Source organism: Phyllosticta citriasiana (assembly GCF_038021145.1).
Source record: "Phyllosticta citriasiana strain CBS 120426 chromosome Unknown IWZ02scaffold_5, whole genome shotgun sequence".
Classification (NCBI taxonomy): Eukaryota; Fungi; Ascomycota; class Dothideomycetes; order Botryosphaeriales; family Phyllostictaceae; genus Phyllosticta; species Phyllosticta citriasiana.
The window spans coordinates 669,514-685,340 of NW_027117282.1; the positions used below are offsets into that span (position 1 = coordinate 669,514).

General features: G+C 57.5%; 6 protein-coding genes across 6 annotated transcripts; 4 read left to right on the plus strand and 2 right to left on the minus strand.

Moving 5' to 3' along the window:
- The first annotated feature begins 1,190 nt into the window (after positions 1 to 1,190).
- IWZ02DRAFT_448294 (uncharacterized protein) lies at positions 1,191 to 3,237 on the plus strand. The gene has a single exon (XM_066767329.1). It carries the CDS (start codon positions 1,358 to 1,360, stop codon positions 2,894 to 2,896), a length of 1,539 nt encoding a protein of 512 aa, XP_066623680.1. The 5' UTR covers positions 1,191 to 1,357; the 3' UTR covers positions 2,897 to 3,237.
- Positions 3,238 to 3,436: 199 nt separating this feature from the next.
- IWZ02DRAFT_376028 (uncharacterized protein) lies at positions 3,437 to 4,602 on the plus strand (the record flags this gene model as incomplete). The annotated part of the gene is made up of 5 exons (XM_066764863.1): positions 3,437 to 3,604; positions 3,697 to 3,792; positions 3,874 to 4,061; positions 4,110 to 4,372; positions 4,439 to 4,602. The coding sequence occupies 5 exons, from the start codon at positions 3,437 to 3,439 to the stop codon at positions 4,600 to 4,602; spliced, it is 879 nt and encodes a 292-aa protein (XP_066623681.1).
- Positions 4,603 to 6,335: 1,733 nt separating this feature from the next.
- Positions 6,336 to 9,073, minus strand: IWZ02DRAFT_448303 (G-patch domain-containing protein). The gene has a single exon (XM_066767330.1). The coding sequence runs from the start codon at positions 9,017 to 9,019 to the stop codon at positions 6,824 to 6,826; it is 2,196 nt and encodes a 731-aa protein (XP_066623682.1). The 5' UTR covers positions 9,020 to 9,073; the 3' UTR covers positions 6,336 to 6,823.
- A 188-nt stretch (positions 9,074 to 9,261) lies between these two features.
- IWZ02DRAFT_417582 (uncharacterized protein) lies at positions 9,262 to 12,749 on the plus strand (the record flags this gene model as incomplete). Its single annotated transcript, XM_066765799.1, has 2 exons — positions 9,262 to 10,789; positions 10,865 to 12,749. Exons 1-2 carry the CDS (start codon positions 9,426 to 9,428, stop codon positions 12,747 to 12,749), a joined length of 3,249 nt encoding a protein of 1,082 aa, XP_066623683.1. The 5' UTR covers positions 9,262 to 9,425.
- Positions 12,750 to 12,951: 202 nt separating this feature from the next.
- Positions 12,952 to 14,020, plus strand: IWZ02DRAFT_226357 (uncharacterized protein). The gene has a single exon (XM_066762894.1). It carries the CDS (start codon positions 13,155 to 13,157, stop codon positions 13,878 to 13,880), a length of 726 nt encoding a protein of 241 aa, XP_066623684.1. The 5' UTR covers positions 12,952 to 13,154; the 3' UTR covers positions 13,881 to 14,020.
- An 822-nt stretch (positions 14,021 to 14,842) lies between these two features.
- Positions 14,843 to 15,169, minus strand: IWZ02DRAFT_348996 (cytochrome P450; the record flags this gene model as incomplete). The annotated part of the gene is made up of 1 exon (XM_066764234.1): positions 14,843 to 15,169. A coding segment is annotated over one exon (327 nt), but the record flags the coding sequence as incomplete, so codon positions are not given.
- Between the last annotated feature and the right edge of the window lie 658 nt (positions 15,170 to 15,827).

The window sequence follows — 15,827 nt, forward strand, 5'->3', positions numbered from 1 at the left end:
CTCACCGGCAGCTGAGTGTCTAGTTCGAGACGCAAGGCGACGCGCAAGGCTAATGTGTTTCGGCTGGTGGAAGGAGTTATTTTAGGAGAGGAATGCACGTCAGCCGCCATGTTGGTGTATTCTAGACAATTCTGTTGTGACTTGTGAAGCGAAGCATGCGGACAGGGCGGAAAATGTTACGGACGTCGCACGAAGAAGAGGGTCATTTGTCAGACGGATTTTCAGAGAGCGAGGGCTCACACAGGCTGAAGATGAGGCTGTCGGAGTTGTACTGCAGGTGAGCTGAGTAGGTAGGTAGGTAGGTAGGTAGGTAGGTAGGTAGGTAGGTAGGTAGGTAGGTAGGTTGCTGTCAGAGAGCTGAGGGCGGAGGCGAAGGGGTCCGGGGTGGCTCAGCGAAGTCGGAGACGGAGGGCGGAGAGGGACGGCGGAGGCGGATAGAGGCGGGCACAGCGGGGGAACTGCAGCGGGCCCGGGCGAAGAGAAGACGAAGACTTTTTGCTCACAGACCACCATTGAGCCCGGTAACCAACCTCAGGCGCCAATTAGGGCTTCAGCGCAAAGCTGTCGTGCTGCCATCTCGGAATTTTTTTTTTTTTTTAAATTTTTTAATTTTTCGTTGCGGAGGAGCAGCGGTAAGGGCGTCGGTCCCTCAGGATCATTGCTTGCTGCTGCTGAGATAAAACCCTCCCAAGAAGTATCAGATCCTACCTATTTAGCCTCCTCTGACCCCCCCCCTCCCAAGTCTCTTGTCGTCGCCAATCTTGTCTGTCTTGTCTGTCTGTCTTTGAGCGAGGCTGCTGCCCATCTGGTCCCTGTCTCTGTCTCTGTTCGACCGAGATCCCCTGTCCTTGTCCTGTCCCTGTCTTGTCTCCCGCCCGGGACCTGACTAGTCGACGGCCCTCTTTTGTGGCTTCGCTGCTTGTTTTTGTTCTTTTTTACACCACAACTCTCGTGTCTCGCGTCGCCATGGAGCCCCAAAAGCCCAGCGACGTGTTGGCGAGCGACTTTCCGCCCTGCTTTTAGCTTTACGATATCGGGCACATCGATCGACAAGATCCGCCCGTCTGTTGACCTGCAAAGGCGTCACAAGTCTATCCGCCGCCCAGCCAGTCGCTCCTGCAAGCATCGGATGCACCCCAACAGCCACGGGCGCAATTCACTCTGTCCCACGTGTGCCTGCTGCTGCTGCTGCTGCTGCTGCTGCTGCTGCTGCTCCTCTCTCAGTCACCCTGCATGAGACATCTCACCTGCGCTGCACCCGCCTCCAGCCACCTCCCCGAATGCTTTGTCCGTCCTCGCTTTGCCGCCGGCCCTCCTACCTCTCTGCCTGCCCACGACATTCTGAATCTTCGACGACATGAACCACGACAACAACGACGAGGCGCTGGGCGCCGACTTTAATTCCATGCGCGACAGCGCTAGCCCTGACTTTGCTCCCCGCGAACCTTCATCAGACTACCTGCGCCAGAAGCTGCGCGAACGTCGCCTCGGCGTCGACGACAGACCTCTGCGCTCTCTGAGTCTTTCCAACCCAAAGCCTGTCGCGACCATGGACGACTACATTTTCGCAACCGACGACTCCCAAAAAGACCGTCGCCGATCCCGCCGCGCTTCTGGTGCCCGCCGCGCGAGCCTACAGCCAAATGGCTCCGCTTCGCAAAATCAAAATCCTGCCATGGCTTCAAAAGTGGCTCAGTCGGCCATGGACAAATTGACCAATGAGAATTTCGATCTCAAGCTTCGACTGCGCCTCATGGAGCAAAAGAATCACAGGCTGGAAGAACAACTGGAGCACGAGCAAGAAAAGACTGAGAGGCTGGTCGAAGCTACTGCCGAGAGAGACGACCTTGAAGAGGAGAATGCCGACCTCTGTGCACGAGTCGAGGAGCTGCAAGAGGCTGTTCTGAATACAGAACAAAAGCTGCTCGATTCGTGGAAGATGAACAGCGAAGTCATTCGAGAGCTCGAGAAGCGCGACGCTGACATCAAAGAGGCACTCGACATGTATCTGGATGCCGAAAGCCGCCTGCAGGCGTTGGAGCAAAAGTACACCGCCTGCAAGTTGCGGCGCGACTCGTCCTACTTTAGCAACGACGCTGATGCTGCTTCCACTTCCAAGCCATTCGAAAGCCCAAAGACACCGAAGAGAGCACCCTCCAAGTCAAACTCCAATGGCGACTCTCCCCTGTCCCGCAAGCAGCGGTCCGCCTCGACACCCATCCGCAACGGCCAGCTTAGCGGACGGTACCACAAGCTCGTGCGCACCATTTCGGTGAGCGAAATCAAGACGAACGAACTCCGCCGACAAGCTTCCGTGATTGCAATTGCAGAGCAAGACGATGAACCTCACACTGCAAACACTCCTGAGCAACGCCCGCGTGGACTCCGCCGCCTCTCAGCAACCCCTCAATACGATCAAATGTCAGTGTCATCCTACAAGACGTCCAGCTCTGAGCGCTCTCGTGGACTGCGCATGAAATTCCTGGAGGGCGAGCAAAATGAAGACAACGAGTCTCCGAGCACCAAGCTTTGGAGCTCTTCAGTGTCGCCCCATTCGCGGACGCCAAGACAAATCAGCGACTCCTCCTCGCGACATGCACCCACTGCATCCTCCTGGGGTACTTCGCACTGGAGGGCAAATGAGGAGACGGAAAGCGTTGCGTCTTCAGAGCTGCCAGCATCATCGGAAAAGAGCGCAGGAGACGACACTACCGTTATACACGAAGATCCCTCGACCGAAGAGGATGTCTCCACGCCAACCCTGACGATCCCAACAGAGTACTATCCTGGACACTACCCGAAGTGGCCTGGCACGCCAGGGAAGCACTTTCGGTCTAGCAACATGTTCTTCGATGGCGACGGCGTCGATCAGATTCCGCGGACGAGGCGAAGATGAGGCGGTTTAGGACATTTTTCCTTTTTGGCGTTTTGGAGTACGTTGACCCGGCGTTCATGGCAGAAAACATATGGTGGACTTTTATACCCTTACTTTAGAACAATCCCAAGCTAGCAGCGGGGACGGTGTTGTTTGGAGCCTTTCGGAAACATCAAAAGCCTTAATAGATTTCTTTGCACTGCTAGACCAAAGCCCAAAGTGAGTCAAGGAATCTTCAAGCCGTGACCAAGTGAAAGTGCTTGTTGCCAGTGATGGGCGTTGCCCTTTCTCAAAGCCGAGATCGGGAGCTCCGTCAGGCCTTCCGTCTCGCGGGGAGCTGGGCCATGAGATCCACCCACGTCAGGTCACTTTGTCTCGCTGTCCACTACGCATTTCAACGACACATTGACAAGACCACCACCACCGCAAGCTATCGAGCGAACCCCGTCCGACCCTTGGGACTCCCATTGGACCCTCTTGCCACAGCTCCTCCCACGACGGGCGAGCGAGCGCGCGCGCGACCACCACACACCTCAATCCAGCAGCCAGCGGGCGCTCAGGATGCTCACGTCGGGCTTCACCAACGCGCCCGTGTCCAAGTTCCTCGTCTTCTACGTCGTCGCGTCCGCCCTAGTGGCCAGCATCACCGACTCGCAGTACCTGCTATGGATACAGGTTGTACCGCACCTGTGGGGGCATGGGCAGTTTTGGAGAGTCTTGACGTGGCAGGTATGCGTGCGCCCATCCAGCAATGGATGGACAAAGGAGCGACGGGAATAGCGGATATGAGAGGAAGAGGACTTGGCTGATCACGAGCACAGTTCTGCTACGCCAATTCGACAGAGGTCTTGTTTGCGGCCATGACGTTCTATCACTTGCGCGTCATTGAGCGGCTGTGGGGGTCAAGGAAGTTTGCCGTAAGTGCCTTGCGCGACGGGCTTTCACACGCCTTTGCGAGCTATGGCTGACGACACGGCTGCCTGCGTGCATCCATTTAGTCTTTCTTGCTGTCGACGTTGCCATACACGACGCTGCTCCCGCCGCTCCTCCTCGCCCTAATCGTCCGGCCCCTCACATTCAACCACGCCAACTACCTCCCCGGCGGCCTGACGCCCACCCTTTTTGCCCTCCTCGCTCAGTACCACGCCGCAATCCCCCAGCAGTACAAGTACCGGCTCGCGGCGGCGTCGTCGTCTACGCGCAATTCGACTACTGTGGCCAACAACGGGGCCAGCGGCACGTCCTCCGCTGATGGCTCCGCAGCCGCCGCCTCTTCCTCGCCGCCCTCCCTCTCCGACGCCTCGCTCATTCTCTCGAATAAAAGCTGGCACTACCTCCTCGCAATCCAACTCGCGCTGTCGGCGGTTCCGGGCTCGCTGCTCGCCGCGGCAGTTGGCTGGGCCATCGGCGCCGCGTGGCGCAACGAAGCCCTTCCCCTGCCGCCGTCCAATTGGCGTCTGCCAGGCTGGGTTGTCGGTGAGCAGACCAAGACAGACGGTCCGGGCAGTGCTGCTGCGGCGGCGGCGGCCGCTGCTGCCGCTGGCGCAGGTGGTTCGAGGCGAGAATTCGAGAGCTTGAGGGAGCGCATGGAGAGAGAACGGGAGCGAGGCAGTGCTACGGGAAGGGAAATGGGGGCTGGGTCTGCGGGCGAGGGAGGAGAGGCGAGGAGAAGAGAGGGGACGTTGGGAGGGCTTTTGGCGGGGCAGTTTGGTGGCGCCGAGAGGTGATGATGGATGTGTAGAGCTGTGGTATGATACGAATGGGAGGAGGACATGCTCGGAAATGGCTATTTTGTCGTCTCATCCTCGCTGAATGGACGAACGAAACTGGCCACGTACATAGATAGGTATGTAGCCTACCCATTCATCCAGCCCCTCACCACTAACCATTCACAGTTGATAGAGGATCAAAAGCAAGCGGTTTTCTCGATGAGACAATGAACACGTTCTCTCTCCCCAATAGCGTTGACATCTCTCGTATAGAGAGCGTCGTTGCTTTCCTCCCCTCCTGCCCCATCCCCCTTGCCATCATATATTTATTCAAGCAGATAAAACAGGCGCAGCCGAAACAAGAAATCACACAAAATCAAGGAGTTTGGCCACAGGTACGTAGCTACCTACCTGCATTACTTTGCCCCCTGCCCCCTACCCTACCTACCTGGTACTCCCCCGTTTTCTACACGGGTACGTACGCAAACACAGACGGAAAGCAAAGGAGCTGAACGAGCAGCAGCAGCAGCAGCAGCAGCAACAGTAGCAGACCAGGGCGGGCTTGCAGCGCCGCCCACCACAGCCGCCGTCGCGACAGCCCGCCTCGTTTTGTCTCAGCTTCAGTCTTAGTCTTAGCTGCGCCCAAACCTGTCTCTCTCTTTCTGCAATTTCTTTTTTCTTTTTCCTTTTCTTTTGGGAGGAAAAACGCCATTTCTTGTTTTGCTTGTTTCGCTTGTTTATTTACTGGCTTGCTTGCTTGTTTATTCACTGGCTTGCTTGTCTCTTCAGCTTCCTCAGACATCAAATGTCTGTGTACCGTGCGGCGGCCGGTGACAGCAGTGGTGGTGGCGACGGTAATAACGGCAACGGCAACGGCAACGGCAGCGCTGAAGGAGGAGGGAGTGGAGTTGAGGTGAGGTGGTAGGGCTGCTTTGGATTGCGGCTGTGGTGCGTTGTGTTGCGTTGAGGCCGAGTTGTGTTGAGCTGAGTCGTGTTTGTTCGACGACGGACGGCGATGGATGGATGAATGGATGGATGGATGGATGGATGGCCTCGCAGAGTTGCCGTTGTTTCATGGCCAATTGGAGAGAATGGAAGGGCAAGGACAGACAGGGAGAGGGCGCAAATTCGTTGTCGCCAACGCTTTTCACCATCAACATTGACCTCAACACCACACGCATCGAAAACCACGCCAATACATGATGAGCATGAAGACGCGTCTAGTGGAGTCCAGTCCAGTCCGGTCCGGCCCCGTCTCTCTGTCCCACCCTCAGACGCACCGCACCGGATTCTTCTTCTCGCTGTGGCCGTGGCGTGCGTGTCGCTCGGTCGGTCGCATTCCTGAGCTCAAGCCCCCCTGCCCTCCTTCTAGACACCAGCCAGCCAGCCAGCCAGCCAGCCAGCCATCGCGTACCTACCCAGCAGCCCGGCGCATTGGGAACGTGCACAGCATACGATCATCCATCCGCACACCGGCCGTGCATGTACCTGGGCACGTCGAGCTGAGTTGAGTCGACTTGAGCACTTGGCACCAGACCTTGTCACAGCACCACCGGCAGTCGTCTGCCGACTGACAGACGTACGTACCTAGACGCCTACGTATGTATGTAAGGTATGTAAGGTAGGTAGGTAGGTAGGTAGGTAGTAGCAATACGTGCATGCATGCATGCGAGCGAGCGCCAAAACATGAAACACGACCTGAGCGCCGAAACAGTCTACTGCAAGTACCTTAAGGCATGGCATGGCATGGCGGGGCGGGGCGGCGGGGCGGCGGGGCGGGAAGGAGAGAGACTGGACTAGACTGGACTAGACTGGACGGGAGGCGGGCTGGTAGGTACATACGTACCTCCCTAGGTATGGGTAAGGATGCATGGAGGGATGGATGGGTACCTGGTATGTGAGGTACACACCCGCCCTGCTGCCGCTTCCAGGTTGGGAGGCAGGCGGATGCAGGGACGACGAAAGAGGCTGGGTTGGTGGGAGAGGGGGGGGGGCAGGTCTGGGTGAGTGGTAAGAAGGGAAGGGTCTGTCTGGTCTCTCGTATCGCATTGGCGAGTCATCTACGTTCGTTCGTACTTGGTTGGATAGCAGCATTCGAGGAACGATGGTTGAAATGGATGTTGGATGTTGGACGATGGATGAGAGGATTGCGGTTGAGCCGCAGATGGATGCTGACCTACTGTAAAGACATGCATACATACGCCTCTGCCGAAGCTAGATACTACATGCACTGCCGCAACTACTTGCCCTCGGCCCGCTTGACCAGGGCCTCCTCCAGTCCCAGCGGCTCCCTCGAGTCGTCCTTGCGGTTGATGGCCCACACAATGTCGCCCTTAATGTACGCGACGACGCCGCCGCGCCCGCTCGCACTCGCCGTGATGCGGAACAGCGGCAGACCGGTCCGCTTATCCGCCTCGCGCAGCGGAATCATGAGCAAGTCGTTCTCGCCGCACCAATCCTCGACGACGTCCTTGAACGTCGTTGCGTCTTCTTCCGCGGCCGCGCGGCTGGCCGTCGACGCGCTAAAATCTGGCTTCTTGTCTCCTTCTTCTTGGGCGGCGGCCAGGTCCGCGACTTCGGGCTGTGGGAGGGCTTCTTTGGCCGCGTCGCCAAGGTCCAGGGCCTGGTTCATCATCTCGAGACCCTTGTCCCAGGCCTGCGCCACGCTCGGGACGGCGTTGACGGCGTCGGGGAACTGCGACTTCCACCATGAAAACCACTGGCCTACCTCTTCGTAGTCGGGCTCCGACGTCAACCACAGGTGCAGCACGTTCAGCCACTTGGGGAAGAATTCAGCCAGCAGGAGCTGGCCTAGCGTGCTGGGCTTGAAAAAGTCGCGCCAGGCAAGCACGTGCTCCAACGGCGTGAGGTCTTGGTCCGACGGGTCGACGACAAAGTTTGTCTGCAGGTGCAAGGCCAGCCGCGGCAGCAGATACCGCACGAGGCTGGATTCTAGGTTTGGCAAGACTTCGCGCCAAAGATCCAGGCCGGGCAGGACGCCGCGGGAGAGCTCCCAAGATTTGAGCGCAGAGCCGAACTTGTGGCGCACGTCAGTCAAGAGACCGGTTGAGGATTTGGGGTTTGTGTGTTCTTCTGAAAGATACTGGAGCCAAGGAAAGAGCCAGACGTGTGGGAGCGGCTTGCCGCGCTTGTGGCGAAGAGACGATTTGGGGTTCCACTCGTGCAGAGCGTCTTTGAGCTTGGCAACTATGAGATTGTTGAGTAGGTTGTGGAGGATAAAAGTTGGCAGAACATCTTTCCACGCCTCGACGAGAGCAATCAAAGGATTGGGTGCATAAGGATCCCACGTATTTGTAATGGTCGTACGGACTCGCGGCAGCCACAAAGTGTATAAAAGAGTCTCGTAGGGCGTAGTCGATTTGGGTCTTCTGTAGCCACCGAGGTCATGACGTCCATTGTGAAGGGTGAGACTGTCCTTACCAATCCCCAAAATGGTGCGCAGACGGTGCAGCTGGGGCACGAGGTGCATGGGCTTCTCGAGCGGCTCCCAGTCGAGCATCTCCTGCTTGAACAAGGGCGCAATCACGGCTACGGCAGCCTCTTGAAGACCGTACTGCGTCAACTCGTTGCGGTACTCGAACTGGAGTTTCTCGAGCTCGGAGACTGCCTGCTCCCATTGTGCAGCTGCATCGTCGGCAGTGCTGGGTCGGCCCACATCCAGATTGCTGAGCTTTTCCACGGCTTCGGCAATGCCGAGCATTTTGCGATATTGATCCTCCTCGTGATCAATCTCCCGCTGAAGCTCCTTTTCTTGTTCGTCGATGAATTGCTTGCGCTCAGTTAGCCCGGACCAAGAGTCTGCGAAGGCTTCGAGCTCGCGGCGGGCGCGCGTCGCAATCTTGTCAGCTTCGGTAGTCGCGGATGGCGCTCCACCCAACGGTGTTAGTAGACCGGCCGTCGAGGTGAGCAGCTTTTGTTCTCTTCCAGTCGCATCAATCAGAGACTTGAGCACATTTGGAACCTCCAGACCATCGGCAGCCGCTTCAATCTCTGCAGCAGTTCTGTATTTTGTCTTTGGACGCGAAAAGCCGCTCGGGGTGCTAGTTCCGCTTTCGACAGCCGACTTTTTTGCAGCCTTTCTCTTGCGGCGTGCTTTGCGCTCCTCCTCGGATGAGTCCTCGTACGTCTCACCTCTGCGCTCAGCGGCGCGACGAGCCTCCTGCTTGGCCTGGTCTGTCTTCTCCTTGATGGCACCAACGCCGGCACCCTGAGGCCTGAGCCTCACCTCGATGGGATTGAGAATACCCTCGCCTTCCTTGCCTAGACCCTGGCCTTCCTTGTAGCCCATTTTTGCCATCATGCGCTGGGCAAAGGACATTTTGGCGGGCGGAGCAGCATCGTCGGCCGTCTTTTGCGTCTTGCGGGCGCGGGCATCGTTGGCATCCGACTTGCGCTTGAACGAGGGACGGTCCATGGTGGATGGATGGAGTGAAGGATGGCGGGAGCCGTGGTGTTGTCTAGGTTGTTGGCAGAGCCGGGGGCGGGCGCATTGCTAGGTTACTTGGTGCTTGGGCCGTGGCGGGCGCTGCGAGTCGATCCGCGGGCCTCCTATTCCCGAAGAGGCTAAAGGGCGACATTTTTAGCTGCTTGCCTATCGCTGCCCTCGTGTGCCAAAACCAGAGGGACAGGACAGTGACTTAGCCCTTGCGGTGCGCCCCCGGACGCTGACCACCCAAACCATCACCTCCATTCCCTCGCTTCCCACCTCTCCCTCACTCCCCGTCCTCGACGCTCGCTCTCTGTTTTGTGGCTCCCTCAAAGTATTCCTTCGCCTGCAACCGTCGCCGCCTGCCTGCCTGTCTGTCTTGCCCCGAAACACCATGGCCGCCGAGCCAATGGTCCGCACCGTCTCCGCCGAGGGCTCGCTCACCCTCTCCCATCCTGCCCCCGATCTGCTGTCTTCGCCCACCGACCGATTCCACTCGCACGTCGAGAGACTCGAACACCATGCCGAGCGCATGAGCTCCAACGGCTCCGACATTGGCGAGGAGATTCGCAAGCTCCAGGTCGAAGAGCGCCACTCCAGCGGCCGGCCCTCTCTTCAAGAAGACAACGCCTCCACCAAACAAGCCATCGAGCGTTCGCGAAACGCCTCGATTAGCTCCTACGCTAACAGCATCGTCGATGTCAATACCACGGCAAGGTGGGGAGGCTACTCCCCAACCGGCTACGTGACTTCTCCCAAGGGTTCCATCCGTTCTGGTTCTTGGTCCCATGTGTCGTCGCTGAACCGCCAACGGTCCATGTCAAAAAACTCGTTGCTGGACCAAGTCCCCGACACCAACGAAACCGCCTCCGACTACGACTCGTCCATTCAAAAGACTCCCCAGATGTCGGCCTCGGACCCACCAACCCGACAAGCCTCGCAATTCAGTCTTGACTACGACCGCATAGTCGAGGACATTCACAACGAGCTGGCCACGGTACCGAGCAGCGTGCCTAGCCAGGAGTCTGCCCCCGCCGCTGGCGTTCTGCATCAAGCTGCCAACACCATGTTTGACCCTGTTGATCTCCCGGATAGGCCTGCCTCTGCCGACACGTTCCAGCAGGCCCAAGGAGCATTTGACGACTTTGATGGCGTGCATTACAATCCCAACCTCCGTGAAGTTTCTGGAAGCAGTACCCAGTCCATGATGCATTCTCTCCCGCCCCAGCAGCAACGTGAAATTCCTCTCCCCGAGGACGGAATGGTCTACTACCCTGCTCCGGTTCCCCGAGTGCTGAACATGCCCCAGCGTCTGTCGCATGTCCCAGAGTCAGACTTGGCAAAGAGAAAGGCAAAGGCCATGTCAAGTTTTGTTCCAGAAGCACGCAATTCGGCAATGTGGCTCGCCGGTGGCGAAAACAAGCCTGACAATCGGAAAAGCATGGCTAACCTGCCTCCCCAGCTCCGCGCCAGTCTCTACTTTGACCAAACAACTGTGCCTCACGATGTTGAAGTTGACATACAAGGCGAGTCTGCAGAGCATGCTCTCGAAGGAATTCTCGACGCGTCAGCAAGTGCACCCGTGAGCGCATTCACAGATCATCCGATCGCCGGGCCAGTGTCCCGCGAAGTCTATGGCAAGGCAGACAAGAGAACGAGTACAGGGAATCCCAACTCAAAACGGCAAAGTTCGGCCACGCTTATCGAGCCTCAGAGGCGAGCAAGCGTCCTAACTGTCGAAGAAGAGTCCGAGAAGAAGTCGTTCGAGAATGAAAAAACCAAAAAGAAGGAAAAACGCCGATCGTTTGGATTTCTCCTGGGTCGTCGATCCAGTGCAGATCAGCTTTCCAAGCTCACCAAACGCAAGAGCGGTGATAAGCTCAACAAGCTGCAAAAGCGCAACAGCAGTCAAATGAGTCTTGGGACAATGATGGAGGGAGACAAGCAGGCTCGCCGTCAGACGTCGCATTCGAGTGGGGGTTCCGGCGCAGTCGAATCAGAACCGGCGCATGACTGTTACGCCGGTACAGATATACGCGTCGATCATGAGAGCGAGGATGATGACGACGACGATAACATAACTGCCTTGGCAGATCACCAGCAATGGGGTCGACCTACCACCCTGATGGCTGAACTGTCGATGCGCAAGGCGCATCTGAAAAATCGCAACCGATCTGCGGCTACTGCTTTCCCCGATGGCGCTCACAGCACGCTCCTTCAGCTTGACGCAGTCGCCGAAATTGAGAAGAAGCACCGCCAATCACAGAAGGTCAATCTTGCGTGGGAGGCTGCCCCGCCGCATCCTGAAGAAGACGATGATGTTCCTCTTGGAATGCTTTTTCCCGGGCAACAGGCCGCGAGCAGGAATAGCCGTTCACCTGTGCAAGACTGGGACAGACCGCTGGGTTTGCTCGAACAAAAGGAGCTGGAGGACAAGGAGCCTCTTAGTAGGCGACGAAACCGTCTCACTGGAGGTGCTCCAATGAGGAATCCCAGTCCTGCGAAACGTTCGACGGTCTTTGGCACCGAACTGCCACAAATAGATGTTGCACCATCGCCCGAACCCGAGGTCTCAGCTGCCCATGAAGACTCGGAGCACGAGGAAGAGCCTCTGGCAGCGAGGCGCGAACGTCTGAGACGCAAAGAGATGTTGGATCAGGCGCTTGGCGACATGAAGTCGCGCCCCGTTAGCGATGATTTCGCTACTGAGCTTATGGGCCAGTTTGGCGATTCCAAGGAGAAGGAGAGCGACGGAAAAGTCGACAGCAAAACCGATGCTGACGTTACTCCCAAACCGGCGCAGCCTGCTGGACCGGAAGAGGAGGAGACGTTAGGTCAACGCCGTGCCCGTCTGCGGGCCGAAGGCAACGCTTCAGCCTCTCCTGGAAACCCCTTGCGACCATCGCTCACGGCTTCGAGAAGCCTTGCAGACATTCTCTCCATGTTCCCCGCTAAGAATGAAGCCAGACGTGTCAGCGACGACCAACTGCTCGACAAGCTTCCTCGGGGCAGTCTTCTTCAGAGAAACGAGCACAACAAGGCCAAGACGCGAGCTATAATCAAGGACGGCAACAGCAACAGGCGTTCATCATATGGACCTATGCTTGATCTTCCAACACCTCGCGAGCAGCAAGGCCGGACTAAGAGCATGTTGCATCTTTCAAGCAACAGTGGCGAACGCGGACTGCTCGGAGACCAAACCCGGACTCAGACTGGCCTCGCGGCCATCACTTCCATCCAGCCGCGACAGCAGCGCATGAGCACCATGACGTTTGGTGCAGCGCCTGCGACGGCGCCACAGACTCCGATGCCGGCCATGGATGGCAACTACATGGCTCAGCCTGCTGGCATGATGAATATGAACATGGGCATGGGCATGCAACAGAACCCTCAGATGATGGGCATGGGCATGATGATGCCAATGAACACATTCAGCATGAACATGGGCAACATGTCAATGCCGAATATGATGGCCGGCATGGGCAACATGAACATGATGCCGAACCAGATGATGATGCAGCCTGCTTACGGCATGCAGGGCATGGGCATGGCGGGCATGAACATGGGCTACGGCGGCATGGGCATGGGGATGCCGATGGCTGGTATGGGCATGCAGAGTGGAATGGGCTTTGGCGGACAGGCGATGATGCCCGAGAACACGTTGAACCCGGAGCGCAGGGACGCCATTGACCGCTGGCGACAGGGCATTGCACCGTAAAAGAAATCTTGGTGATTTTAGGGGAGCACGACGGTTTTTGTGGACACCTAATACTTGGAGTGGCGCATGGGTATCTTCCTACCTTGCGAGTCTCGTCGTCATTGGCCTCTTGGAGTTGAGATCTTTCTGTTGGACGACAAAGTGTGTTGCTACGAGCTGCAAGCTGTCGCTTGCTGATGTGGCTTAGCCGGCGGGGTTGCGGTGTACTACTTTTTCTTCTTTCTCCTTATCTCCTATTTCGTCCTCCTCGACAATCTCCACAAGCCGGCGGGCGACTAAACGTTTCCTTATCCCGAGAAGACGCGCAGTGCAGCGCACCTGCAACAACAAACGATTAGGCAGGCCTCATGTTGTTCCTTACTTTTCCCCCCAGCTGTCTAGATGCAGCGGTGACTGGGGTCGGCAATGGTGGCGGCAGCCAGCAAGCAAGTGGATCTTCTCCACAATTTGCGCATCTTATCATGCTTGTTTTCGGAGCACCATCTGGCAGTGGTGTTCCCATGCCACCATGCTGAGTCGGGAACCTCCTCCTCACTCTTCTTTTTTCTCTCATCTCCAAATCGTTTGGTCTTTCTTATCGGCACTTTCTATATCACGCAGCGGAAATGGCGACCTGCGACGAGATGGAACAGGGCTATGTGCCATCTACAGTCTGCGAGATTATGCAAGCGAGCGAGCAACGTTGTTACAGCAGCGAGGAGTACAGCAGCCAGCCAGCAAGCCAGCAAGCCAGCCAGCACACAAACAAGCAAGCAAGCAAGCAAAGCAGTACACGCCGTCGTACCTCTTGTACAATACAACAGCAACTTACTGGCAGGTGGGTGGGTCTGCGCAAACAGCATCGGACGGAAACATTGCAAAACTTTTGGGATTTTGGATCTGCTGTTGCTCAAGCTGGCGCAAAAAGTTTTGGACTGTCGACTTTTTTTTAAAATTTTATTTTCCCTTCTCGTCCGTCTTTACTTTTACCTTCTGATTTCCTTCTATTCCTGTCACACATCGCTTCTTTCTTGTTTACACATGCTGGGTTGGGATCGGGATCGGTTGAGTTGGGTTCCTTGCGCACACGTGCTATATACCACCAGATACACACGCACTACGTCACGCGTGCGCGCGCTCCCACTCCCTTGAGGCAGCACTGGGTTGCGTTGCTGGGGTGGGCGGCGCCGGCGCGTGGTATAATAATACTCTTAATCTCTTTCGAACTTGCGGCGGCGCTACATTGTGCTCACGTCTTTTTACCTTGTTATCACCAACCAGACAGCAGCTTCGTTGCCTTCGACGAGGACACCTACGGCTCGTCCTATGGATAGGGGAGACACTGTTCTTTGGATTACTCGCTCACGTTCGGGACGACGCAGAGTACACCAACACACTCGAAATTGAAGTCTTTCAAGCCCGCCATCGAGTACATGGAAGTCTGCACTGGCTCGCTCCTCGCCATCTCCCTTATCCTGCCCACCAAAAACCCACAACACCACTCCCCCATCACAGCCCCGGCGGCACAGCCATGCCCTCGGGCACCGCGCACCACTGCTCCTCAGGATCCAAAAAAGCAGCCCTCACACACCCTGCCACTCCCGCCTCACCACCTCCTCCCTCTCCTTCCCCCTAACCCTAAACCCAGCCTCAAACGGCTCCGGCATAACCACCACCCCATTTACCATCTTGCGCGGACCGGGCAAGCGCCACCTCACTCCTTCTTTTCCCTCTCCTCCGTCGACGCCCCCTCCGGCGCCGGGAGCCACGACGTCAAACGCCCACAGCATCCGTGCCATGCCCAGGAACAGGCTGCGCTCCGCGACGTGCACGCCCGGATGCAGTCGCCGCCCGGCGCCAAAGACCCGTCACGCGTCGCGCACGTCGCCGTCGGCATGCGTGGCGAGCTCGGCGACGCTGGCGTCGGCCCATTCGCGCCGTGCGAGGTAGCGCTCGGGCGCGAAGAGGGAGGGGTCGATTGCGGTGGTGGTGGCGGTGGTGGGGTCGGCTTGGGACGAGGACGAAGAGGTAGGGGCGGCGGTGGTAGAGTTGGGAACAGCAGCAGCAGCAGCAGCAGCAGCAGCAGTGGTGGTGGTGTAGCGCGCGGCGTCCATATTGAGCGCCCACACGTTGAGCACGACGGCCGCGCGCTTCGGGATCAGCATGCCATTGTAGGAATCAGCGCGCGGGGCGGCGTGCGGCATGGCTCCCAGAATGGCCGTCGAGAACCAGCGCAGGGCCTCCTTGACGCAGGCGCGGGTATAAGGGCAGCGATCCGCATCATCCATTGTCGGCAACCTGTCTGCCTTTTCTCCAACGACGGCGTCGAGCTCGGCCTGCGCGCGGCGCTGCGTCGCCGGGTGCAGCAGCATGGCCATGACGAAGGCCATCAGCGTGTTGCCCGTCGTGTCGGCGCCGGCTTCGAGCAGCGTGCCGGCGATCAGGGCTTTGGCCGAGCGGACGGCGGGGAACAGGATGCTAGGGAGGCGGCTGAGACCAGATGAGGAACTGCTCGTGCTGGTTCTTGGCGGGCATCTGATAGCGTGGTTAGTTTATTTCACTTGCAGTGTGATTGAGGCTCATTGTAAAGTCTCGTGGCACGGCATGAAGCTGCGGATGAGGACGTCAGGGCAGTAGATGTGTTTTGGTGGGGAAGGCGAGCGGTAAGCTCATTCCCTAATCATGCATCGTGGGTGTGAAAAGAAATCGCCGCTCCACAAGCGCAAGTGTAGTGACGTAGTGATTCAATGCTCCTTCGATTCAGCCACACTACCAGAAGTTGCCATTTTTGTGACACACGCTGTGGACGGGAGATCAAGGATTTCTTCGGCCTCATAGAAACGGGATAGAGGGCCTCAGGTCTGTTTCAAATATTGCCGTTGTGTTTGCCATAACCATTTGCCTCGTGCCTCGGGTGGTGGTGGAGTGTTTACTTGATGAAGGTTCCCAATCAGGGGTAGTGTCGGGGGACCAGGGGGGATAGCCCGGGGGACGCCGACCGATGCGAGAGAGGCGCCATAGAAGGAGCGCGAGAATGGCGTAAAGAGCGAGACCAATTGCAGTCATCATGATGGGAGGAAATACAAGTGGAGAGGACTG